Genomic DNA, 27,717 nt, shown 5'->3' with positions numbered 1-27,717 from the left:
TTCAAAGAAAATTATATTAACAATCAGTAATTAATATTGAATGAGGACTCCTTTAATTACCAAGCCTTAGAGCTGTCTTTTCAATGTATTCGCTGCTGTAGTCAGTGAAAGGACTTCCCTATAGCTCAAACAGTAAAGAATATGTCTGCGATGCAGGACACCATGGTTCGATCCCTGAGTTGGGAAGTTCCTATGGAGAAGGGAATGGCAATCCACTCCAGTACTGTTGCCTGGAGAATTCCATGGACAGAGAAGCCTGGCAGGCTATAGTCCATGGGATTGCAAAGAATCGGACACGACTGAGTGACTAACACACACACGCACATATATTCAATAAAAAACAGTGTTGAACATGGGTGTACCTATGGCTGATTTTTGTTGATGTATGACAGAAAACCACAAAATTCTGTCATGCAAATAAATATCCTTCAATTAAAAAAATAAAGTAGAAGAAATGTTAAAAATGTTGATCAGCTTATAATTATTAGTTTTAATGAGAAGTCTTACTGGTAGTGCATGATCAATATACAGTTTAAATAGTTAATAAAGTTAAATAGTGTATGTTGTTGAGCACGTAAGAAAAAAGACATTTTCATTCATACAAGTACTGGGTGGGAGTGTAAATTGGCATAACCTCTTTGAAGAGCAATTTTGTCAATTTTTAATTGTAAAATTTTAAACATAATGCCTTTTAACCCGAGTGCTCAAAGACATATGTCCAAGAATGTTCTTTACAACACTGTTTATAAGAAAATAATGGAAGCAACATAAATGAGAACTAATAAATAGTATACCTTCATATGGATGCATATTATGAAGACTTCAAAAAGATAGAGTAGATCCCTAAATGGACATGGAATGATCACCAAAGCACATTGATTCAAGTAAAAATAAGGTATAGGACAATATATATCTCTGTGTTAAAAAGGATAAATATGTATATGTACTTATATAGGCAAATTATTTATAGAAGGATAGATAAGAAATGGTTAAGAGGACTTTGAGGGCAGGGGATCTAGTAGACTGGAGTTCAGGAGATGCTTTTTATTGGCTAGTCTTTGTGCTTTTGAAAGTTTTATTCTGTGTAAGCATTGTTCTTATAATGAAAACATTTAATGACAGTTTGATATACATTTTTTAAAGTTTGGGCTATAAGGCTTATTCTGTTTCTGCAATATAGTTACAAGCCTGGGACACTTTAAATCTTCAGCCCCTTAATCTGTCTTAGAATTACTCCTTTTCTTTTTAAAAAAAATTATTTATGTTTAATTGGAAGATCATTGCTTTACAATGTTGGATTGGTTTCTGCCATATATAATTTGAATCAGTCATAGATATACACATGTGCCCTAGAATTATTCCTGGTTTATGATCTTTCCAAAAGCTCTGATCACATTGCTATTAATGCTGTTCTCAGAAATTTTTTGAAGATTCCTTTGTTTATGGATTATGAAAAAAAATAACAGAAATTTAAAAGTACTTTGTTTCAGATCTCCACTTATTAGGATATATCTGTCTGCATGGTCTTTCTTTGTACTGTTTTAAACTGATCTGGAATTCCAGTCTTAGATGTGACAGATCAGATAGAGATTGGTCAATTGTGTAACTTTTGATTTTTTTAATTTTCTTCAGAGAATTGCTGAAAATTCTTTTTGGCATATTAGAACTTTTCAGAGAATCAGGTCTTAGCACAGAGATTTATTATCAGAGTATTGAGAAGGGTGGTATAGTATGAAGAATTTTGGGATATATGTCTTGATACTAGACTCCCACTTTAGATTTTAAAGGGAGTTGTAGCTGTGAGTGTGCTCAGTTTTGTCCAGTTGTTTGTGACGCTATGGACTGTAGCCTGCTGGACTTCTGTGTCCATGGAATTTTCCAGGCAAGGAAACTGGAGCAGGTTGCCATTTCCTATTCCAGGGGATCTTGCCGACCCAGAAATCAAGGCCCTGTCTCTTGTGTCTCCTGCACTGCAGGCAGATTCTTTACCACTGAGCCACCAGGGAAGCCCCCAAAGGGAGGTTAATCATTGTTAAAATTAAGTGAATGATACTAAATGCTGTCCTTTGCATTGTACTGTAGAGTTTTAGAACATTGTTACATACATTTGAGATTCACTGCAGTTCTAGTAGACACAAACTGTTTAGGTAGACACTGTGGTATTAATGTGAATAATGTAGTAATAAAAACAGTGAGTCTTTGTGGTTATCCGTAGTCTTTTTTATGTGCATAAGAAAGAACCCCATGTTGTTCTCTCTGTAGGGCATTCATCCGTACCATTCTCTGAGCTATACCAGTGGTGACACTGCCACAGATTCTCCAGTGCATGTGGGACGTGCAGGAGTACCAGTTAAGGAGAGTCCAAGGAAGGAAAGCCTACTCAGCTACCTGACCGGAAGTTTTCCAAGCTTGCACAACCTTCTGGAAGGGACCCCTCAGAGAAGTAGTGCAGCAGTGAAAAGTAGCTCCCTGACGAGAACAGGTATATCCTTAGTTCTGACAATTATCAGTTTATCTCTCTGTGGGAGATTTAAACAAAACAAAAAAAAGTAGGACTTATGTTTATTCAGATATATATTTTGGATGCATACCTAGTCTTTTGTACGACAACTTATCTTTGAGAATGTTTTGTGGGAAACTCTTCCATTTAATTTGTTGGTGTCTCTTAGTTTCCAGTTTTAAATTGTAGCATTTGCTGTTACTCTCAACCTAGGCATGGTGTGTAATGTTGTCTAGACCAGCCAAGAGTGAATCTATTCTCATTATAGTCTCAATAAATTATTTATTAATGCCTTAATATCCAAATGCCAAGAGTATGTAGTGAGTTTTAAAGACATATGCAAAAGGAAGATAATTTAACCTGAGTTTCTAAAAATGATTACATAAATCACATTTTCTGCTCCTGAATACATAAGTATTGCTATACTCAGTAAAACTTTATTTTCAGGAAACACAATGGCCTCTGATATGTTATCTGAACACCCCTTGTTATCTGAGCCATCGTCTGTGAGTTTCTATAACTGGATGTCAAATGCTGTGGGTAACCGAGGAAGTGTGGTACAGGAGTCTCCTGTCACAAAATCAGGACACAATAGTCTCCCAACAGGTATTGAGCTATCATGTTATTTTACTTAACTGTCTAAGGGGTGCATGTAAAGTTATAGTAAATCCTATTTTTCAAAAGATGGTTAAAACTATCTCAAAGATTTAAGTTTACCATGTAGTTGAAATTGTCCCATTTACGAAATGCCTTTGATAATATTGCAATTGAGAGAGTCATAAGCAGTAGCTTAGTGTTCTTATGGAAAGGCAAATATGTCAAATGTGAGATATATATAATTTAAAGAGTTTAAAATTTCCATTTAATGTGTCTGGTTTAATTTTCAAAGTATCAAAAGGAGATAAATGAAAAAATGCAAAGTATAATGACGATATCATGTACCTACAATACAGAAAATACTTTCAGCTTATCCAGATTCCTCTGCGGAATAATAATAAACATTTTTCTCTGGTGGCTTAGAAGGTAAAGAATCTGCCTCCAATGCAGGTGACCTGTGTTCAATCCCTGGGTTGGGAAGATCCATTGGAGGAGGGCATGACAACTCACTCCAGTATTCTTGCCTTGGAGAATCCCCAAGGAGAGAGGAGCTTGACGGGCTACAGTCCATGGGGTTGCAAAGACTCAGACATGATAGAACAACTAAGGACAGCAGCACATACTCTTTATAGTTACTTAAATATTTAATTAAATCTAAAGAAGTACTAAAAGCAATAAAGTAAGATTCTTGCCCTTAAGGAGGGAAACAAATAACGAAAATTTATTTTAAAGGGGTCTTTATAAGTAGCAGGAAAACAGGCATAGAATTCACAAAGAAATACTGGTGGCTATTTCCAATAACATAAATGGAGTCAGTCCTTTCCTATCATTTTCTATTTTTCTCTTATTTTTCCAAATGTCCTATAGGTATGTATGATTTTATTGTGAAAGTGTGTATATATTTTTTAAAAGAATATGTGAAGTAGCCTTTGTTCTTAGTTACTTTGGGCAGCTGAAGTTAATCTTTGTAACATCTATTTGGATCACTTTTAAATTCTATTCAAACAAAAATATGAAATTATGAAAAGTGACTGATAAATGACTACTCAGTATGTTTTATTTTTTGGCTGGTGTGTGGACCACATTTGAATCTGCAACCAATTCTAATTCTGACTCTAGGTGTGCAGAGATATGCCAATTCCTAGTATTAGCCCTTGACTGAAGGAGATAGAAGGCTGGTTCTTCCACCAGCTCTGAGCACTTTCCTGCAGCTAATCTCACTACTGCAGAGTTTAAATTTCAGGAGAGCCAAAAGGAACATTTTCTCTCTATCACAGATCTGTTGCCTGACGAGTTAATAGATAACAGAGTACAGAAGAAAGAAGAGATGCCATTTTATTTTTGTTTTGCCTTGAGAAATAATAGTTAGGAAGAAAATTATATGTGGGGATTCTGTGACATAGTTTTTGCCATATAACCATGCTCCTATCTATAATTTTGTTCCTCTGTGCAAAGCTGATGGGATATCAGAATGCTTTTCAAAGTTCTTCCAGCCCTGTAGTTTTATATTTTGGACTGACTGGCTCTAATACATACTTCATGTATGAAGATGAGTGATATTATTCTGAAAATATAGTTTAATTTCACTTTTTATTAGTGTCTGTAAAATAACCTGAAAATGTGTTTTTCTTTTCCTTCTCAATTTAAATGGTCTGGTAATATAATACAAGCTTCATAAGTTTACTTTGCTGTATCCCTTTATGTTATTTTCATTTCCCAAGAATTTAGAATTTATTTTTGAATACTTACTCTTTTAGGTGTTGCACCCAATCTTCCTACAATACCCTCAGCCTCAGATTTCAACACTGTCTTGTCTAGTGACCAGAATACTTTGGACGGGACACATTCTCAGCATAGCACTAGTCAGGATGATGTGGCAGGTGTAGAAGAAGCCAACCAAGGTTTTCCTGCTGTACAGCTTGCTGATGCTCAGGTGAGCCACTCCATTTTCCCCTAACTATAGTGACTGTGTATTAGGCAGTACTTAGCAGTTGGAACCATCAAGTGTGTGCATGTGGAATTCCATTGAAAATCTTTTTCCTTGCCTATCTGCCTAAAGCCCTCATGTAAAAGGAGGAGCCTTTAAAAAGTACATAGGTTAATTATAAATACAAATTAAGCATATATAGATATTCATTAAACTGAAGAATGGTATATAGTTAGTCTGCCTCATACAGCAACATTCTTGTTATTTGGGGATAGAGACTGGCTAAATAATAGGACTAGAAAGTTATGTTTAATCATTTCCTACAGTTTTAAGTGTTCTGTGAAGGCTTGAGTGAGCAATGTGGAGGCATTGAAGATTTTAGAACAGAAGAATAATTGTACATGTGAAAATGTTGTATGGGTAGCAATGTGTTAAGTGGATTGAAATAGAGAAACTAGAAGTTAAAAGATGAGTTAATAAAATAGCTCACAGAAGTGGTAATGAAACTCTTAGCTTAGGTGGTCATGCCTTTGATAAGGTGAAAGAGAAATACAATGGAGGTCTTATTTAATTGACTAAATGTGGGGAGTGGAAAACAAAATTCTCCAAGGCAAATGAGAGAGTGGGAGATAGGTATTTAGAAGTGTTATCTTTTCAGGATGAAGGAGACCTGAGCATATTTTTTATTTAGGACAAATTAAGAGAGTTCTAAAAAAAAAAAAAAAAAAAAAAACAAGCGGCAAACTGATAGAGAAAGATTCAGAGAGGGATGAGAAGTGTTGGAATTTAGAGTCCTTTATAGAGAGAGATAACTTTTTGACATAAAATGTACTTTTTCCCCTGAGAATGTTTGGGAAGGCAGTATGGACAATTCATAACTGTACTGATAAGTTTGCAAATTTACAGCCTCAGTTTTCTATCACAGTAGGAGGTGACTTACATTAAGAAATGTGTCAGGCACTTTTAAACTTTTTTGAGATTTACTTCTTCAATACTCCAATAAATTGGAGTCTATTTTAGGGATTCTTTCACTTTTTTTTTTTTAAGAGAAAAGAAATAATTTTTTATGTTTGTTTTTGCCTGGATAAACATTCATGGTATTTATTAGCATCCAATACACATTTTTAGAGACAACTATAGTATTTTAAATATAAAACTCTAAAATCGACCAGAGACAGTAATATTAAGTAATACAATAAAAGACTATGTAAGGTGATTTAAATATATATAAAGGTTGGAGTGAAATTGAAAGAGAGCTCACCACAGATCCACAGAAGGATTACCAAATACTGCTGAAAGTCTAGTTATTTAGAACCTCTTGTTGTCCTTATTAGCTTAGCTATAGGAATAGAACTACTCTTGCCTAGAAAATCCTATGGGCGGAGAAGCCTGGTAGGCTGTAGTCCATGGGGTTGCGAAGAGTCGGACATGACTGGGCGACTTCACTTTCACTTTTCACTTTCATGCATTGGAGAAGGAAATGGCAACCCACTCCAGTGTTCTTGCCTGGAGAATCCCAGGGATGGGGGAGCCTGGTGGGCTGCCGTCTCTGGGGTCGCACAGAGTCGGACATGACTGAAGCAACTTAGCAGCAGTAGCAGCAGCAGGAATAGAAGAAGAGGATTAATCCAAAGCAGATGTAGCAAGATAAGTGAGGTGATAAGATGTAATATGCAGTCTTGGAAATTGCTGAAAAGGAGTTTAAGGTAAGAATATGAGAGAAAAAGGAAGTCCCCTAACTTCGGAATTAAAGCATTGGTTATTTCCATGGCCAGAGAAGCCTTTTAGGATGGTAATCTGGGATGGGAAAAGGAAAGAACTAAAATGACTGGTGGGTTTGCATGATTAACTAGGGGTCATACAGATAACAGAGATTAGGAAAGATGGAGGATGGCTTGAACCTTGAAGAGTGCTTCCTTTGGGATGAAAGATCAAATCCAAGAAAGAGTAAACCCAAGAAAGCATATGCCAAGCAAATATACAAGGGAGAGAAAAATTCTCCCTAAATTTCCAGTGTAGAGTGAATTGTCTGAATTCTGTCATTCTAGACCTTCAGGCTTTCACAGGAGTAGTAAGTAGCCTGTCTTCCTAAGCACAAACAAATGAGGTGACATAGAGACAAGTGAAAATGTAGACTGGAGGCTCACTGCAAAAATGGCACATCTCCATTTTGACAGATGTTTTTTTTAAGCTCGGGAAAAGAGAATGTGTGGTGAAAAAGAGAAGGGAGTCAATGAAGGCAGTTTAGGATGTAGAGGAAGGAAAAGGAACCATGCAGCAGAGAATGAGTAGTCAGGATTATTATTACTGATCTACTGTGAATACATAGAGTTGCTTTTATTTGGGTTAGCACTTAGTGACTATGAGGTTCAGTTAACTAGAGACTTGGCCAGAGTGATGTATTTCCACAGCATATATGATACTTAAAATGTAAAAGTTCTTTGTCAGCAAATGTTAAATGACTTTTGCAACCAAGGGATACCATTTAAAAATAGATCAACTATTAAAAATACAACATATAAATGCTTTTATATTAACAGCAAATTGATAAGCTCTTTTCTGAACCTTTTATAGCAGATATTTATGGAAACACAGTAGATATCCATGCCTTTTTTAAAACAAGAAGTAGAATGATTTAAACTAATTTTATTTTCCTTGTACTTTCACTCAAGCACAATCAAGGAACTTTGTATTTATGATTAATGTGAAGATGGCTGGCACATAGTAGGTGCTCAAAAATACTAAGTTTTAAGTAAAATTAGAACATATTTATTATTCAAGGCCTTTTTTTCCCTTCACAGTATAGTAATAATATGTACTGAGATAATATGTAAGAAAAATAGCCACAATAAATGTTGAATTATAAACTGAGCTAATATAAATGTGTTATATCTTTTAGGTTGTTTTCAAACCTCTTCTGAGTCATACAGGGATCCAGTCACAGGACACAATGCCACTCTGCTACCGAATGTACTTCGGAGAACACCTTTCATTTTCAGGGACTTTGGACTGCCTTAGAGCAGATATTGTGGATTCAGACACGGCCAAAGAGAGAAAAGGCAAAAGAGCAAGAAGGTGTCTTGCATTATTATTGGTTATATGTAAAAATTTGTACAAAAGTTGTAATATCTGCTTTTTAACTTTGCTTTCTTCTAGTGCTTATGTGGAAGTAATTTTAACAGCCTAATGAAAAGATAACTTCCGCTTAACAGAAATAGTTGCTATGTTTTCTTAATAATTTGTTGATTTTATCACTAGGTTGTGAGACCTGTTTTTAGATATGTTTTTGTAAGATGTTAGTACATGTATGTTGTTGTTTAGTTACTAAGTCATGTCTGTTTTGCGACCCCGTGGACCATAGCCTTCCAGGCTCCTTGTCCATGGCATTTCCCAGGCACGAATACTGGGGTGAGTTGCCATTTCCTTCTGCAGGGGATCTCCTCGACCCAGGAATCGAATTCATGACTTCTGCATTGGCAGGTGGAATCTTTACCAGTGAGCCACCAGGGAAGCCATGAAAATTACATGTATCAGGGTCAGCCAAAGCACATATGTTGATAAATATACTTTATTTACTGTTGTAGTAGTATTTTATGATCTTATGGATTAATTTTATATATTATTCATAGAATTTATTCCTGACCTCCTTTCTGAGTTGACTGGTAGCAGGTAGTATTTTCCATTAAGAACAGAGTAGACACCATGTTGAGAGTATAGCCTTGTCTTTCACAGTAGTATGGTACCATAACAGTAACCAGGCAAGCTGAAACACTGCAGAAGTGACCTTAACGATTATTAAGATTAATGGGGAAAATTACCTTGGTTTTGTGACCTGGAAAAATATTTCTTAAAATATTAGAAAGTCTTTTACTGTTTATTATACATGTATAGGAAAATAAAAAATATAATAAAACTGATATTTTGTGCATACAGTTTAAAACATTGGAAACATTTGAGAGTTAAAATGTTTTCTTTTTTAAAAACTAGAGGGTAGTTTGTATAGTCCTTGTCTGCTTACATCATGTAGCTTACAACACAGAAGGAGCATCTTTTCTGTCCTTTGGCAAATGTCATACTCCATTCTAAGCAATTTCCAGTGTTTTAGCTTTGCACTTTCAGTGTTGTAAAATGTCTTCACTAGTTCTTTTCAGCCCCCATCACTTTCTTTGGGATAGCTTCATCCCTTTTGTCATGACCACATCTTTATGCCAGTAAGTTTGCCTTCTCTGAGTTCCATGAGCTGCATATCTAGAGTTTCTAGATGGAAGTGCCAACATTTTCATACTCAGTTGTTTTCTTTTATAACTCCATTTACTTTCTGAAAATTTATTTTTATTGAGTTAATATTGATTTATAACATTATATATATATACACACACAACATTCTGTTTCTACTCTTGTATACACAACAGCATGCTTGCTACCAAAAGATTAGTTTCCTTTTGTCATACATCTGAGTTCCCTTACTCATTTTGTTCTCCCCTCCCTTACCTCAGCACCTACCTCTCTGGTAACCACTATTCTGTTCTTTGTATCTGTGTGTGTTTTGTTTGGTTTGGTAATTTATTTTATTTGCTTTTTGTTTTTTATATTTCACAAGTGAAATCGTACTGTATTTGTCTTTCTTTTTGACTTATTTCACTTAGCATAATGCCATCAAGTTCCATCCATGTTGTAGAGGACAAGGACTTCATCGTTTTTTTTATGCTGAGTAGTATTCTGTGTGTGTGTGCACTTTGTGTGTCTATCATATTTTCTTCATCCATTGGTGGACACTTAGGTTGTTTTCATATCTTGGCCATTGTAAATAATGCTGTGATGAATACAGAGGTACATATATCTTTTAGAATTAGTGTTTTTGTATTCTTTGGAAAAACACCCAGAAGTAAGAAAACTGGATCATAAGGTAGTTCTAATCTTAATTTTTGGAGGAATCTCTATATACTGTATCCCATAGTGGTATACCAATTTATATTCCCACCAACAGTGTATGAGAATCCTTTTTCTCCACATCCTTGCCCACACTTGTTATTTCTCACACTTGTTTTTGGTGATAGCTATTCTAACATACATAAAATTACTGAATTGTATATAAGTGTGATTTGGACTCGATGTAGAATAAGATCAAGAAAGAAGACTTAAGGCCTAGTTTCCAACTTGTAAAAATAAGAAGTGTGTTGACTTAGAACATACTTCACCTTGGAGATTATTTTGCTAACAAGTTAATAAAGACTCTATGATTCTGGGGAAAAAGAAAGAAAACCTTGTCATTTTCTTTTTTTTTTTTTCCACATTTTTAGGCAAGGCCATGTGAATCTTCCTCCACTTGAGTTCAAACCGGCATTGATGTTGGAAACCTTTAGCATCAGCGCTGTTGTAATGGAAAAATCCGTGTGCACCCCTCAGAACTCTACCAGTGCTCTTTCTTTTCATGATCTCAATAAGCGTTATTATAATACTTTTCACTGCAACTTTACTATTTCCTGTCAGTCAATAAGCCAGCATGTAGATATGGCTTTAGTTCGTCTCATTCATCAATTTAGTACAATGATAGACGACATCAAAGCGACTCAGACTGACATTAAACTTAGCAGGTACACAGCCGGATCAGCTTCCCCAACACCTACTTTCAAAACCAGAAAACACCGGGACTTCCGCTCATCCGACTTCAGCCGCAGTTCTAGGGGAAGTCTTAACGGTGGCAATAGAGTAAATAATACAAAGAACAAACGGACCAACAACGAGAATAACAAAAAGGAGTCTCGAAACAAAAATTCATTAGGAAGATCTGAAAGAAGAACTTCAAAAGTGTCTAGGAAAGGTTCAAAAGATGTGGTGGATCATATGACTATCCACATGGATGACTCTGATTCAATTACGGTATCAGAACAAAGCGAGCCTTCAGCTGAGTGCTGGCAGAATATGTATAAATTGCTTAACTTCTATTCACTTATCTCTGATCCAACAGGAATACTGGAAAAATCTTCAGAAACATTTGGACCAGCAGGTAATGGATATTTTTATATTAAAAAAATCTGTTTAGAACAGCAATAATACTAAAAAAATACTAAACAGAAAAAAAGACCGGTTATTCATCATGTATTCTTATTGTTATAAGAAATGGATAATTGAAAGCATAGAATTGGCAGTCACCAAGGAGAGAGAACAGTGATGGTGATCAGATATTCTACTGCCCCTTTTCCCATCCTTTCTAACTTTTACACAGTCAGCTCCTAAAGAATTCAGATAGACCTGCTTTCAAATACCTGAGTCTCCTATTTATTTTCAAATATGACCATGGGAAAATAGTGGAAATTTTCAGAAATCATTTTAGTGGAGAAGAGGACAAAGAGGGCTAGTTTGGAGTGTGAAGGAAAGAAAAGCAAGGTAGCGTCCTTCCATTTTGCAGTATCTAAGCCCACATATTTCCATTTACTTACAGGAGTTCGGAGCCCTACAGAGCCGACATGTAAAGTTGTGTTTGAGAATGAACAAGACAATACTAGTGTGACTAAGAGGAAACGTAGTTTGGTAACTGCTGAACCTCAGCATGTTACTCTGATAGTGTTTGGGATTGGCATGGTGAACCGCACACACCTGGAGGCAGACATTGGTGGGCTAACAATGGAATCGGAACTGAAGAGGATTCATGGCAGTTTTACACTTAAGGAAAAAATGAAAGGTATGATAACATCCTGATACTGGAGTGCCACTTTTCTGAAGAAAGCCAATGCCGTGTCTCATAAATTCCTACGTGGTGATTTTTCTTCAGAAAATGGAACTTCCCATTTATATGGATCAAGAGTGCTAGTGTACATAGTTTTTTCCTATTCTTAATGGTTTAAAATTTTTCTAAATATTCTGTGCTACTAGTTCTGAGATTTAAAATGTCATTGGGCTGTTTAATGGCATTAGGCTCTTTAATGCATGAACGGCATCGTAAACTACATATTTTGCATTATTCCAGTTTTGACACATAACACATACATATATGTGAATGGATGGAAAGAAAAAACCTTCAAGGAAATTTTTTTAAAATTTGTTCTCGAATAGTTTAAATTTCATTGTATCTTTAAAATTATCTTTTGTCACTGAATGTATTATGGATGAAATGAAATTTTAATATGAAGTGCAACTAAATTTCCAGAATTCAGAGTTGGGTTTTTTTTTCCACATTTTAAGATGTTTTACATCAAAAGATGACTGAGACATGTGCCACTGCTCATATCGGTGGGGTTAATATTGTGCTGCTTGAAGGGATTACACCAAATATACAGTAAGTGTGTTGTCTTTTTGATTATTAAAGTTGTTTGTTATAGTTTTATAGGAAACTTAAAATTCATTGGATGAATCCCGTACCTAGTAGGGCTTGAGGTTTATATAATATTGCCAGATACTGTGATTCTATCACTAAGAATGTCACCAAATGAATTTTTTTTTCAGAAAAAATTATTTGCTCTCTTTATAAAATTGGTTTACTGCCAGTCCTGCCACCCTAAAAAACTGACTGCCGGTACATTTTAAGATTGTGTAACAGGAAAAATGATTACAGTGTAAATTTCAGCTAAACATATAAGATGCAAGAGCTCACGTAACTCAAATAAGTAAAACAAAATTATAATAAAATAGGCTGTCTCTTGATTTTACTAACTAATCATTACCCAGTATTCATGCTGGGTTTCAAAACTTTATCTTGCCATTTTTTCTTTTAAAGTATTTAACATTAAAGCCTATGAGACCCTCCTAATAGTATAAATAAGCTTTCTACAGTGAGTATACCATTCCATATTGCTTTTCTTTTGACTCTTTGCTCTCACCTTTTCATGTTCTCTTTGTGGATCTGTCCAAAATTGTTCTAATAATAATTACCTTTACACATGATATTTAGATCACTAATTACTTGTCAATACATTTAACCATTGACTTTGCTCATACACTTGGGAATATATACCTTCATTCCTAACTTCCCTTCAGTGGAGCAGTTTTATACTATGACTACAAATTGTATTTTGATAATTTAGTCAATTTCGAGAATTTGCTCATTTTTAGTAACTAGTTAATGTCCTGCTATTGTCCCTTAAAGCATCTGTCATGCTAAATATTGACAAAATAGAGGATCTAGTTCAGTGTTATAAAAATTAAATATTAGTCAAAAATTGACTCATTACAGGTCTATTCATGACATTTCATATGTGGGTAATATGATGACTGTCTTGGGGAACATTTCCTGAAATGGATATGTAAATCTTGCTGGGGCAGTTTTGACTTGTGTATCTAGAACCAAAGAGTATATTTCATTATAGCTGCTTAAATGGTCCAGATCACATTTCCTAAGCTGGCTTTCTAAAAACCAGAAATTCCAGTAGTTGTGAGATAGATATTTTCTGACTATTCAGAATGGGAGGAGGGGTATTATTATGTATAATTACAATCTAAAGGAGCATCTATTGTGGACCAGAAACCTCATATACATTATTTAATCCTCACTACAATCCTATTAACTGGGGCGGTTTTATCCCCACTGTAATAAATAAATAGAGATTCGGAAAGATCAGAGTGTTTTCCTAAAATGCTTCAAGTCATACAGTCAGGAAGAAGAGGTGCCTGAATCTCCACACCTTCTACCTCACTATGATGCTTCAAAGAAAGTCACCACAGACTTAGGTTTCATGATTCCTTTGTTGACTCTGAATTTAAAGTATCATGGTTACTTTAACCTATTCAGAAATATAACAGATTTCCTTAAATGTCTCCCATGTTTTATTTACTCCATCCTCTCAAAACTCTTATCTCCATTAGCTAAGAGAAGGCTTCAAATAGTCTCTAAATTTGCAAAACATATTTATAAAATAATTTTTTAAGTATTAGTTGATATTTTTTTGCCTCTAAAAAAAGAGGTCAAGCCAGATCCCTTAACTTTTTCATTAAAAAAATAAAACTTTATTTATTACTCACTACCAAACTCTAATAGTGTTAATAAGACTTTCTGAATTTATTCTTTGGGTTTTCATTTCTAGTTTCAATTAAAAGGAAATGGAACTTCAAAAAGTTGAAAAAGTTCTTCAAGTGAAAATTTTTAAAATGGGAAATAAAAGCTTTCCAGATGATTGGTCATATTGTAACTAATTTATGCATGAATGTTTATTTGCTTCCTTTTTGTTTTCCTGCTTTCTCTTGAATCTTCATCTGTAGACTGGAGGATTTTCCTACATCTCCTACAAGCACAGCCAAACAAGAGTTTCTGTATGTCATTATTATTCTTTTTCATGGACTTTGTGATTAACATTGTATTGGATAGTTTTAGAGATAAAATATTAATATTTAGATTATCTGCATGGCTGTGAATGTATGTAGTTAGTTATTATTTTGTAGCTTTAATATAGATCCTTTCATAGATTATATAGTTTGCTAATATTCATGGAAAACACACAGGTAAGAACTACCTTTTTGGTAATTCATATCTTGTTTTATTGTTAAAATATTCAAAATTGTAGTTTTATGTTGCTTTGTGCTCTTTAAGACCTGTTAATATTAAAATTTATATTATCACAAATCCCATTAATATTGGATGTGGTAATCGAAGCTGAAATTTTTAACTTTGCAAGAGAGTTTTGACAGGTTTGCAAAACTAATTATTAAAACACTAATATATGAAAATATCTACATTGCTCATCCTTCTAATTCTGTCTTTAAGATGTAGAGAGTTTGCTGCTCTATTGTCAAATTTTATATGTGGCTTTTGTACTGTATTTACTTTAATATTTTTGATTGGCTTGATTTTACCTAGGTATATCTGATATTTTGTGGTAGTGAGCTATACCAAGCATTACGTATAAATATTTGTCATGTGAATCTTACCACCATGACAATTTAGTATGTTACTTAGCACTGATTATTTATTTGAACATTTTCTATAAAATTCAAGTATGCTGAATAAATTTAGTTAAATCTGCATATTTTGTTCTAGGCTAGTAAGATTATCAATAACTAGTGAGATTTATTTCAGTGTGTATTGATAATAGGCCATAGACAAAATATCATCAATCAACAACCCTTTTTGGGGATTATCTGTGATCTATATCACTTCATCAGCCAACTAAAGTACTAATAAAGAATAAATGCATTAATACTAAATTAGAAAATCGATTATTTTTTGGAAACCACTCTTCCATATTAATATCATGTTAAAAGGTATAGAAAAAAAATAGCGATTTCCACTTTAGTATTTGTAATAGCTAGGGAAGATTGATTGTTTCTTTTTTTATCACTGAGTTCTCTGGATGTATAACCAAAAAATACACATGGCTTTAGAAAGGATGCTTTTTAATGACTGAAGATCACATCTTCATCCACTCAACTAATTAGGATTCTAGGTTACAAATTATTGTCTGCACACTCTGTTAGGTTTCAGAGATGGAACGGTAAGCAAATGAGAGGTAGTTCTGTCATAATATCATTTTATAGGCCTACTCCCTCCTTTTTCAGGCCTTCCTGCTAGGAGAGTTAACATATAAAGTACAATTGCCAAATAGGAAAGACAGTTCCAGTGATTTTTAATAGATAACTAGACAATATGTGATCATAACACTCCGTGTCCCCACTGTAGAGATTTTCAGGCAAAACTGAATTGAGGCAGGCAGCATGGGTCAGGTGCCTTCCTTTTCCTGCCCCTAAAGTTTGGGCTTGATTGGTCAAGGAAATAGGGTGGGGTTGGAGATAGAGATAATGAGGCCCTAAATTAAATCCTCAAATTCTTAACCTGCATGGATAAGCATGGCTGGTCTACCTATAAGGCCCTATTGTCTGGACACAGGAAGAAAAAGAAAATGAGGAAAACTCCTTGCCTCATTAGACACTGTGGTTGTTATAACTTAGATTCAGAGTGCATCTAGCAGAACTTTGTCAAATAGACCAGCACTGGCAATGAATTCTCAAACCAAACTTCTTGGTCACTTCCTGTGAACTTTTTGCATATATGAGGCATGCCTGGCATGCTATAGGTTTTTATAGTCATCTATTTAAAAAGACTTTGACCACTTCTTTCCTGTGTAAAAGTTTACTACATGTTTTATGATACAGATTAAGGCACAGATCTTTTAAGAGTTAAAATAGAGTTGCTGCTGCTGCTACTGCTGCTAAGTCACTTCAGTTGTGTCTGACTCTGTGCAACCCCAAAGATGGCAGCCCACCAGGCTCCCCCGTCCCTGGGATTCTCCAGGCAAGAACACTGGAGTGGGTTGCCATTTCCTTCTCCAATGCATGAAAGTGAAAAGTGAAAGTGAAGTTACTCAGTCGTGTCCAACCCTCAGCGATCCCATGGACTGCAGCCTTCCAGCCTCCTCTGTCCATGGGATTTTCCAGGCAAGAGTACTGGAGAGGGGTGCCATTGCCTTCTCTGTAAAATAGAGTTATGAATAGTTAATTCATTTGGCAGCTTGTAAATTGTTTAATTCCACATTCTGTGTCTCCTTATATCTTTAACGTGTACCATATGACAAGAGTTAATCAGATTCTCTGCAGTGTCTGGCTCAGTTTGATCAGTGTAGAACTATCCTGTTGTCTAGCTCCAAGAAACATTACTCACGCTATAGTCATGGGCATCATTTATGTAGCCTCCAGTGTGAATGATGCCCTCTGGAGTTGGGCAACACAGAGTCCTTGAAATTCTTAACATCGCAGTTTCCACTGGTAATACCACAGATCTGCAGTAGCAGAGTAGTCAGCGCTTTCTATTCTGACATTTGGTGTATAATTGAAAATCAAGGGTTGTGTATAGGCTACTATAATCAAAAGTAACATTTAAGGAGACTTCTATAGATTATAAAAGTAAAACAGTAAGATAGGTGTAGAATTTCTTGACTGTCATGATGACAAGATTTCTTTGTAAGTTTATACTTAGTTTTATTCAATAAGTGAATGCTATTCACAAGTATAAAGTCCTTTGCATTTTAGCATCATCTAAGTGTTTGGGCTTATATTGAAATTGATTTTAAAATGGAATCATTTAATTATTAGAATAGTTAAGATTCAAAATTCAGTAACTAGTCAGCATTCTAAAATCTGCCATCATTCTGGTTAGAACAGTTCCATAGATTACTTTTTTCCTTCCTCTAATCAGTGATAGTCTTTGAAAGCAGTTTCCTTTGAAGGAGAAGGCAGATATAGTTCTGTAGTAATCATTTTTTAAGTTAGCGTATTACCTGGATTTCACTATCTGTAAATAATCAAAACTTCTGATAGAACCACTCTTAACGCTTCTCAAGATTTGTTCTAATATAAGTTAAATGTAATGCATTGATTCCTTAGGTCCTTGAGACTATAGTCAGTGAATCCTTTGTAGCCTAAGTAGAGATAAATATGTGTGAACTGATCTGTAGTTAATATGAAATTTGCACTTTGTGTGTTTTGCTTACTCTGTTGTCAAGTATCCTGTGCCCATTTGAAAGATAGCGTTTATGCTAAGCTTTCAGTTTATGACAGGGCCTTTAGTGGTGTACTTCATTGACATGAATTTTTCTGTTGTCTGTGTCAGGACTGCTTCACCATGACTTTTACATACATGGTTTTCACAACATGCTATCTGTGGAATCTCACAGTTGTAGTGTTGAGTCATTCTTCTGCTGTACTTCTTTCTGCTCATTTATTTCACAAAATTCAGTGAGTGTCTGCCATGTTCAAAGCATTTTTCTAGGTATTAGAAGGAAAAAACAAGAAACCAAGAAAGACAGTATTTCTGTTTTATATCTGTACCGGTAAAACTTACCAATTTTTAACTAAGTAGTAGTTACTCTTTATGAATTGGACTTGTATCATTTCTTTGCCACTCACTGAAAAAAAAATGGAAAATGCAAGTTGAATTTCATCTTTTTCATTAATTTCTTTTAACTTGTTAGCTGATTATAAGATTAATTTCTTTGATTGATTAGATTTTAAGAGGTATAATGGTGTTTTTCTTCCTTTTGAAGTTCACTGTCTATATTTTCTTAGTGGTTGTAGAGATGCCAGAAATAAGTTGAAGAAAAATGGAGTTCTGAATGGGGAAAAATAAAAGTGGAATTTTGTGTTGTATATGTTTTATGTGTCAGTGTTCATTCTCTTCCATATAAGCACATAGATATTCTTCTGTAAACTCTTTATTAAAGAAATAGAATAATATTCCATATAAACAAAGTAAAATGTATGTCAGTATTTTTAGAAGATATTATTTCTTCAGTATGATTTAAATGCATGAAAAATCTTACTTACTTCAGTAAATGATTTCAAAGCATTTGTCTTGCTCTCAAAATATATTTTCAAAATTTCTCTTTATGTGACCATATTTTAATGATCCTCCTTCTCTATTAATAGAACTGTAGTGAAATGTAGTATTGCCAAGTCTCAAGCCCTCTACAGTGCCCAGAGGGGACTGAAGACTAACAATGCTGCTGTGTTCAAAGTAGGAGCTATCAGCATCAATATTCCCCAGCACCCCGCCACCTTGCACAGCATGATGGTTCGAAGTTCTCACCAACTATCTAAGCAGATCTCAGATCTCATCAGACAGCCTTCTACAGTGTAAGTTATTTATTCAAGTTTTGTGATTCTCTATAGTATTTCATGTCATTTTTTGCTGTGTTAACAGCAGTTTGGAGGAAGACAGAGGTTACATCTAGAGTAGTGACTATTATGGATAGTGGGGCGAGTGAAAAGTAGCTAAACATGATTGTGGAAGAATCATATTGAAGTAGTGTGTATTATTGAAGTAGTGTGTTACAGATGCAATTGTCAGTCTTTCATATTGCATCAGTAAAGCTTAGGAGAGCCTAAGGATTAGTGGACATTATAAAGGGGTACTACTAAAAGGCAAACTGAAAAATTCTACGACTGTAACAATCTTTATTTCCTTTAATTTCATTGAAATTTGTGACTACATATATTTATAAAGTTGCAGGGCCATTTATGTCTCGTGCATGGTTTTGGGCTGTCCTTCATATGAAATTCTTGTATGTGGTTCAAGGAAGGATTTGATAGTGCCATTTGCGTATTTTAAAAGGCAGTGAATGGGACTTTTGCAGAGTAACCTTTACCCAGGGTTTGTACTGCTGAGCTCTTTTCCTGGTCTCCAAAGCTGTTACTAATGAATAACTAATAAAAATTTAAGTAAAAGGTAAAAGTTTGCCTTGTTACATTTCCTTTTTTCCTAGTCTGTAAGGCAGAAAGACATAGTGTGTTTTTTGATGGTGGCTTAAAGCAGTGATTTTTTTTTCCAGTTTTTTCTTTCTAGATCTTTAAATTCTGATGTAGTATTAATTCATGTCTAGTTGATTAAGTAGTAATGACTCACATGTTTTTCCTGTCACTGGAATATGAAATCCAGAATGTATATATGAGCTTTAGTTATAAAATTCTCTAAGGAATTTCTTCTTATTAGAATGTATTGGCAAACAGAGTGGAGTAGTTAGAAAAAAAATAAAGACTCTAGAGTCAACCTGCGTGTGTGCTGTCTCTAAGTCATGTCCAGTTCTTTGCAGACACAACTATAGCCTGCCAGGGTCCTTCTATCCATGGCATTTTCCAGGCAAGAATACTGGAGTGGGTTGCCATTTCCTTCTCCAGGGGATCTTCCCAACCCAGGGATTGAACTCACATCTCCTGCACTGGCAGGCGAGTTCTTTACCACTGAGCCACCAGGGAAGCCCAGAGTCAGACTGACTGAGTTCAAAACTGATTTTACAACTTCATAGTTATGCTTCCTCATTGGTAAAATGAAGATACTAGTACCTACTCACAGGATTTTGTTTGATGAATCAATGATATGAAATGCACAAGGCACTAAGAATAGTACCTGCCACATAGGAAGCACTCAAATATCTATTAATTGTTTTTGTTGATGTTAGTTATTATTATTCATAGTGGTAGTAATAATAGTGGCAAATAATCAACAGAATTGCATGATGGTTAAGTCATAGGATCTGGAATCAGACAAACTTCTGGTTTCACATTAATGATATGAATGATCTTGGGACAGCCTTAACATCCAGTTATATTGTTATCACTTCTTGTTTACTTTTCCAGATCATCATTTTTCAGTGGCTATTTGAGGAAGACTTAATATGATCTGCTATTGAAAAGAAAACATGTTCACAGTTCATTTTTTGCTATTTTTCATTAAGAATTCCAATTTTATACAATTTTTATTTTTTATACAATTTAAATCTTAGTAGCTGTTCTGTTTGTGTCCCTTTTCCACCATTTAAACTTTATTTTTGCTTTATAGCCCACAGCCTGTAAAAGAAGATATTGCAACCCCCCTACCTTCTGAAAAAACACCAACAAGTGTTAATCAAACTCCTGTTGAAACAAATGAATTTCCTCAACTACCAGAAGGTTTAGAGAAGAAGCCTATCGTCCTTAAGTTCAGTGCCATGTTAGATGGTATAGCCATTGGCGCAGCACTTTTACCATCTCTGAAAGCAGAATACAAGATGGGACGAATGAGAAGCCACGGAATGACGGGTAACACTGAAGTTTGAATTCATTCTTAAAATTTATTAGTGGATTTGAGTATTAGTAATATTTTGGTGAAAGGCAAATTTGGTTTTATAGATTTATATGAAAATTTAAAAATTTTAATTAAAACACTTTTAAATTTCATTAACTGTTTTTCATTCAGTCAAGTGAAAATAGCAAAACACTTCATTGAGTGACCATCATGGACCCTGTTTTCATTTGAAGTCTTTAGAGTTATCCACTATTTAGAGACCATTTCCAACTTAAGTTGAATACATTTTTACATCTGTTAGGTTCCTATAGCCTGAATAACTTGGTTTATTTTCACATTGAGTCCGTTTAGCTTTTATCAGAGGTTGTGTTTTGTGATCCTTATGTATCCTCTCCAAAAGCACTTTGCTTTTGTATTTTTTTCTGAAATGTATCCTATTTTTCAATCTGTTAAAATTAAAATATTTTTCTCTTATTCTATCAACATTATAAATTACATGAACGCATGTAGAATTAAAGATTTTAAAATTATAAAAAAATTAAAAAAAATAGTTTAAAAACATATATACACATATGTGAATCAGTTCAGTTCAGTTGCTTAGTCATGTCTGACTCTTAGCGACCCCATGGACTGCAGCACGCCAGGCCTCCATGTCCGTCACCAACTCACAGTGCTTACTCAAACTCACGTCCATAGAGTTGATGATGCCATCCAACCATCTCTTCCTTTGTCTATGCCTTCTCCTCCTGCCTTCAATCTTTCCCAGCATCAGGGTCTTTTCCTATGAGTCAGTTCTTCACATCAGGTGGCCAAACTATTGGAGTTTCAGCTTCAGCATTAGTCCTTCCAATGAATAATCAGGACTGATTTCCTTTAGGATGAACTGCTTGGATCTCCCTGCAGTCCAAGGACTCTCGAGAGCCTTCTCTGACACCATAGTTCAAAAGCATCAATTCTTTGGCACTCAGCTTTCTTTGTAGTCCAGCTCTCACATCCATACATGACTACTGGGAAAACCATAGCTTTGACTAGCCAGACTTATGTTGGCAAAGTAATGTCTCTGCTTTTTAATACGCTGTCTAGGTTGGTCTTAGCTTTTCTTCCAAGGAACAAGCGTCTTTTTAGTTTTATGGCTGCAATCACCATCTGCAGTGATTTTGGAGCCCAAGAAAATAAAGTCTGTCACTTTTTCCATTGTTTTCCTATCTTTTTGCCATGAAGTGATGGGACCGGATGCCATGACTTAGTTTTCTGAATGTTGAGTTTTAAGCCAACTTTTTCACTCTCCTGTTTCACTTTCATCAAGAGGCTTTTTAGTTCTTCTTCACTTTCTGCCATAAGGATGGTGTCTTCTGCATATCTGAGGTTATTGATACTTTTCCTGGCAGTCTTGATTCCAGCTTGTGCTTCATCCAGCCCAGCATTTCTCATGATGTACTCTGCATATAAGGTAAATAACCAGGGTGACAGTATACAGCCTTGATGTACTCCTTTCCCTATTTGGAGCCAGTCCGTTGTTCCACGTCTGGTTCTAACTGTTGCTTCTTTACCTGCCTACAGATTTCTCAGGAGGCAGGTCAGGTGGTCTGGTAGTCCCATCTCTTGAAGAATTTTCCACAGTTTGTTGTGATCCATACAGTCAAAGGCTTTGGCATAGTCAATAAAGCAGAAATAAGATGTTTTTCTGGAACTCTTCCTTTTTTGATGATCCAACATATGTTGGCAATTTGATCTCTGGTTCCTCTGCCTTTTCTAAAACCACCTTGAACATCTGGAAGTTCATGGTTCACGTATTGCTGAAGCCTGGCTTGGAGAATTTTGAGCAATACTTTAGTAGCGTGTGAGATGAGTGCAGGTGTGCGGTAGTTTGAGCATTCTTTTGCATTGCCTTTCTTTGGGATTGGAATGAAAACTGACCTATTCCAGTCCTGTGGCCACTGCTGAGTTTTCTAAATTTGTTGGCATATTAAATGCAGCACTTTCACAGCATCATCTTTTAGGAATTGAAATTGTTCAACTGGAATTCCATCACCTCCACTAGTTTTGTTCTTATAGCAATGCTTCATAAGGCCGACTTTACTTTTCATTCCAGGATGTCTGGGTCTAGGTGAGTGATCATACCATTGTGGTTATCTGAGTCATGAAGATCTTTTTTGTATAGTTCTGTTGGGTATTCTTGCCACCTCTTCTTAATATCTTCTGCTTCTGTTAGGTCCATACCATTTCTGTCCTTTATTGTGTACATCTTTGCATGAAATATTCCCTTGGTATGTCTAATTTTCTTAAAGAGATTTCTAGTCTTTCGCATTCTGTTGTTTTCCTCTATTTCTTTGCATTGATCACTGAGGAAGGCTTTCTTATCTCTCCTTGCTATTCTTTGGAACCCTACATTCAAATGGGTTTATCTTTCCTTTTCTCTTTTGCCTTTTGTGTCTTTTCTTTTTTCAGTTATTTGTAAGACCTCCTTAGACAATCATTTTGCTCTTTTTCATTTCTTTTTCTTGGGGATGGTCTTGATCACTGCCTCCTGTACAGTGTCACAAACCTTGGTCCATAGTTCTTCAGGCACTCTGTTTATCAGATCTGATCCCTTGAATCCATTTGTCACTTCAACTGTGTGTAAGGGATTTGATTTAGGTCATACCTGAATGGTCTACTGGTTTTCCCCTACTTTCTTCAATTTAAGTCTGAATTTGGCAATAAGGATTTGTGAATAAATGTGTGTATGTATTTATATAGTGTGTGTGTGTATGGGTATGTATTTATTCCTGGCCACAGATCTTGATTTTAATAAACTTTCTGCTTCTCCTTAATTCCCTCATAAGGAAATGCAGAAATTTGGCCTGAATAATGGTTTAGGTTGTATATTTATAATTGAACAACTACACGCCAAATTGTTGGTTTAAGTGTTCAGAACCAGCAGTATACTGCAACTCATGCCATATCCTTATTTGGAATACGGTCCCATTATTAACTATTGTTAAAGTCAAAGATACATGCGATTATATAATTTTATACTTAATGAATGTTTTCATTGAGTATAATTTAATTGATTTGACAGTTTCACTGTTTACTTCCATACCAAGTGGGGATCAGGAGGCAAGTTATCAACTGCTAACTGTTCTCACACAATGAAAACATTGTGTGGATTACTGTTCCCTGTTTTTTTGTTTTGTTTTTGCACTTAGTGAATTTCTCTTGTTTTAACTCTTGTAATAAGGGCAGTTTCTTTTCTACTTTCTGTGAAGTAAAAAACATTTTAAAGTGTTTCTCCAACCAGTCCATTCTGAAGGAGATCAGCCCTGCGATTTCTTTGGAAGGAATGATGCTAAAGCTGAAACTCCAGTACTTTGGCCACCTCATGTGAAGAGTTGACTCATTGGAAAAGACTCTGATGCTGGGAGGGATTGAGGGCAGGAGGAGAGGGGACGACAGAGGATGAGATGGCTGGATGGTATCACTGACTTGATGGACGTGAGTCTGAATGAACTCCGGGAGTTGGTGATGGACAGGGAGGCCTGGCGTGCTGTGATTCATGGGGTCGCAAAGAGTTGGACACGGCTGAGCGACTGAACTGAACTAGCACCAATGCTGCACACCTATTAGGCTTAATAAGTGATATTTGCTGGCTTAATAATACTAGCTGACTGTTTATAGTAACCATTTGTTGTTATTCAGTTACTAAGTCATGTCTGACTCTTTGTTACCCCATAGTCTGCAGCACTCCAGGCTCCCCTGTTCTTCACTGTTTCCCGGGGTTTGCTCAGATTCATGTCCATTGGAGTTGGTGATGTTATCTAACCATTTCATCCTCTGCTGCCCCGTTCTCCTTTTGTCTTCAATCTTTCCCAGCATTACGGTCTTTTCCAATGAGTCAGCTTTTTTCAGGTGGCCAAAGTTTTGGGGCTACATATATTTAAAGACAGGAAAATTTTCTAAGCAAATTTAAAGTATCCTTCTCATATCTTTAAAAATAGGTTTTGGGAAATGCATACTTTTTTTTCATACTCACCATTTTTGGACATAGTAAGTAATGAAATGAGTGAATGAGCACCTGAACAACAAAAATAATTTCTCTTTTTTTCTTACAGGTGCACAGACCAGGTTTACATTTGAGCTGCCAAATCACAGACTGCGTTTTACTTCAAAAGTTTCTGCCACAGATATGTCAACCATTCCTCCTTCTGCCAGTCTTAACCTTCCTCCAGTTACTATGTCAGGGAAATATATAATGGAAGAGCATGATAGTTACTCAGATCAAGTGTGGAGTATAGATGAACTGCCTTCTAAACAAGGGTATTATTTACAGGGAAATTATCTACGTTGTGTGGCAGAAGTAGGTTCACTTTTAAATTTTCTTATTCTTTGTAATTTAGGAGTCTTTGGGCTTTAGGTGTACCAAAATATGTAGTGATGCAAATTTTTGAGAGAAGTCATCAAATCATTTATTCCTACAGAACTTTTTACTGTGTCTGATGGGAGTGTGTGTGTGGGTGTACAGGTATCTCTCTCCTTATAGTTTTATTTAAACATATTTTTCTTGTTTTAGTCATCTTTGGATTCATATTTATTATATTAGTTTTCACATGCATCTCTGCAATATTTTAATTATTCCTCTGATTATAAAAAAGCTAATAGTATTTAACATTTGTCAGGTGCTGCATGTACACTGACTTGAACAGTTCTTAAATCAGCCCTTTGAGATAGATATTTTATTCTCATTTATAAGTAGAAAAACTGAACCTTTAGGGTGGTTACATGATTCATCTAGGTATATATACTTATTAACAATATAAAGGTCACAGAGAGAGAGAAAATAATTATAAGCACATTCACAGACTAATTTCTGTACTAGGGCAAGTTGAAAACAAGCATACCTGAGTCCATCGTTATTTTTTCCCTTTCTATCTGTACAGTTATCACAAGTTTAAAAAGCATTTAGGTATGTTTTTCATATGATTCATGGTAAGCAGGTCATTTGTTACTGTCCTAATTTGTTACAGTAGAAAACTGAATTTAAAGAGATTAAATGACTTTCCCTAAGTCCCCCAGCTATCGATTGACAGATGCTTGAATCAAAGGCATGCTTGTCCCTCAGCTTACTTTGTCAAAAAAACTGCAACCTTTTCAGAAATCAATTTGACAACTATTTGTTTTATAAATTTTATTCTCTAGAATCTGAAGCATTTATAAGAATGCTCTTTAGCTTCTATCTAGAAATATTACAGCTTGTAGCATATAGTTAAGTCTGGTTTGCCTTCTTTAGACTCTGCTTGTCCTAGAACCTCTCATGTACAACATGCTAGAAGTCTAATATTTACTTACTAAAAAGTAGATTATAAAGCCTGTTTCATTTTTGCTTTCTACTTCTGAAAAATAAGTGTCCCAAACTCTAGTTTAGCAATACTATTATTAATATTTCATTTGACAGAAAATAAAGCAAATCCAATCTAGTATATTGCATAATTCCTTACTAATATTAGCTATTATAAAGATATAAAGTTTATAATTGGGGCAGAACACCATCCTAAATTTACTGAGAATGCAGTTAATTATAAACATTTGAAAGAGTCTAAAGTTGCATCTCTCTGAGAGTTGCCCATTTTACTATGGCCTGAAATAGACACATGTGAAAATCATCTTTACCCACTTGATACTACTCTATCCACAATGAACGTACCCAGTGCAACTTAGACTTTATGTGAATTCTCATTTAAGAAAAGACTGCTTACATGTATTTTGCACTTAACTTTTGATCCACATATGAACACTATCAAAGTGACAGATGTTGAAGAATTTGACCTACTCATAAAGATGCTTCGATTCATTGTAAATAAACTTGAATCCAATTAAGGCCTGCTTTCTATTTAATCTATTAGTTAATTGTTGTCAGAAATTCTTTATACTAATCATGGGACATGCATTATAGTAAAGCTGAGTTTAGTATAACTGATTTGCTAATTCAGCTTCATGTAAGCTAATATAAGTTTCATGAGAACCATAATTTTGTTTTTATTCACAGTTGTATCCTTAGCATCTAATGCAATACACAGAGTAGATGGTCAATAAATATTTGAATGAGTAAAAACATTTTCTTTCACTTATACTAGTCCATTGTTCTAACACTAAAACAGTGATCATTAAAAATAAATATTACTTCACATAATCGGTATTGAAATCAGCAGGTTACATTTTCAAAAGATTTCTCTTACCTTATTGGCTACTGTTATTTTTTAAAAACAAAGGGAAATGGTGCCTAACAATGTCAGGCCAGTAGAGTATTAAGGGATCTGAGTATTTTGACCTTTCTTCAGTATATTAATTTCAAGTATCATGTAAGTAATTGTTCTTCCTCAGAGTTTGGGGATGACTTATGTGAGATGTATTTAAGATTAGTATAGTCAATATGTTAATCTAATATTCTGATTTTGTTTGGTAGGTTGGTTCCTTTGAACATAATCTTACAACTGATCTTCTAAATCACCTGGTATTTGTACAGAAAGTATTCATGAAAGAAGTTAATGAAGTAATACAAAAAGTTTCTGGTAAGATCATCTGCTACCTTACAATATAGTACATTCTCACTGGCTATAGGATGGTCCACGTACCAGTGATACAAATATTGATTCTGTCATGTAGATAAAATTGTTAACTTCCTAAAAACTCTGTTCCTTTTATGGGTTTCTCACCTACAGATGCTCCTGCTTATTTATTACTTTTTTTATGTGTAATATATACATTTACAATTTATTTAACTACACAAAGCTCCCTTTGCTGCCCTTCCAAGAAAAAAAAAAAAAACCGGCTTAGTGTGTGTCTATTAATTAACTAGTCTTAATCACTGTGGACAGAATTTAGATCAGTGTTAAGATTTTGATGTTAATCTACATCAGATGGTGACTATATGCTGGCTACATGGTAAATTGTCTCTAGCAACCCTTATTATATTTTTGCTGTTTCTCAAGAGTAGATTACAAGTAACCTTCTTAATCCCTATTTTACATTTTAACAGGAAATATATGTCTCATTTAAAAATGTTTATTTGATTTTCAATTCACAAGATAGAGTATTAAGAGGAATTAGGGTGGAAAACAAGTTAACTGTATAACAGTTCTTAAGGCTGAATATTTCCAAAGTGAATATAAATAATCATGTTAAAATAATAATTAAGCTTTACCAATAAAATGCCATCAAGAGGTGATTCCTCCATTG

General features: G+C 34.9%; 1 protein-coding gene across 9 annotated transcripts in view; it reads left to right on the top strand.

The window, feature by feature from the left end:
- The window catches only part of BLTP1 (bridge-like lipid transfer protein family member 1), a 202,584-nt gene that overhangs the window by 115,633 nt on the left and 59,234 nt on the right, over nucleotides 1-27,717 (top strand). For 6 of the 9 annotated variants that reach the window (XM_069557468.1, XM_069557475.1, XM_069557470.1 and 3 more), the window contains 12 exons: nucleotides 2,263-2,482; nucleotides 2,948-3,106; nucleotides 4,855-5,030; nucleotides 7,924-8,099; nucleotides 10,325-11,031; nucleotides 11,467-11,706; nucleotides 12,207-12,300; nucleotides 14,217-14,267; nucleotides 18,372-18,578; nucleotides 20,281-20,519; nucleotides 24,597-24,841; nucleotides 26,945-27,050. In XM_069557468.1, coding sequence (XP_069413569.1) covers nucleotides 2,263-2,482; nucleotides 2,948-3,106; nucleotides 4,855-5,030; nucleotides 7,924-8,099; nucleotides 10,325-11,031; nucleotides 11,467-11,706; nucleotides 12,207-12,300; nucleotides 14,217-14,267; nucleotides 18,372-18,578; nucleotides 20,281-20,519; nucleotides 24,597-24,841; nucleotides 26,945-27,050 — 2,620 coding nt within the window. The remainder of the gene's footprint in view (nucleotides 1-2,262; nucleotides 2,483-2,947; nucleotides 3,107-4,854; nucleotides 5,031-7,923; nucleotides 8,100-10,324; nucleotides 11,032-11,466; nucleotides 11,707-12,206; nucleotides 12,301-14,216; nucleotides 14,268-18,371; nucleotides 18,579-20,280; nucleotides 20,520-24,596; nucleotides 24,842-26,944; nucleotides 27,051-27,717) is intronic. The other 3 variants (XM_069557472.1, XM_069557473.1, XM_069557469.1) reach the window with 1 other exon arrangement.

Source organism: Ovis canadensis, chromosome 17 (genome assembly GCF_042477335.2).
Source record: "Ovis canadensis isolate MfBH-ARS-UI-01 breed Bighorn chromosome 17, ARS-UI_OviCan_v2, whole genome shotgun sequence".
Taxonomy (NCBI): domain Eukaryota; kingdom Metazoa; phylum Chordata; class Mammalia; order Artiodactyla; family Bovidae; genus Ovis; species Ovis canadensis.
This window is presented reverse-complemented; position numbering and strand designations above follow the sequence as displayed.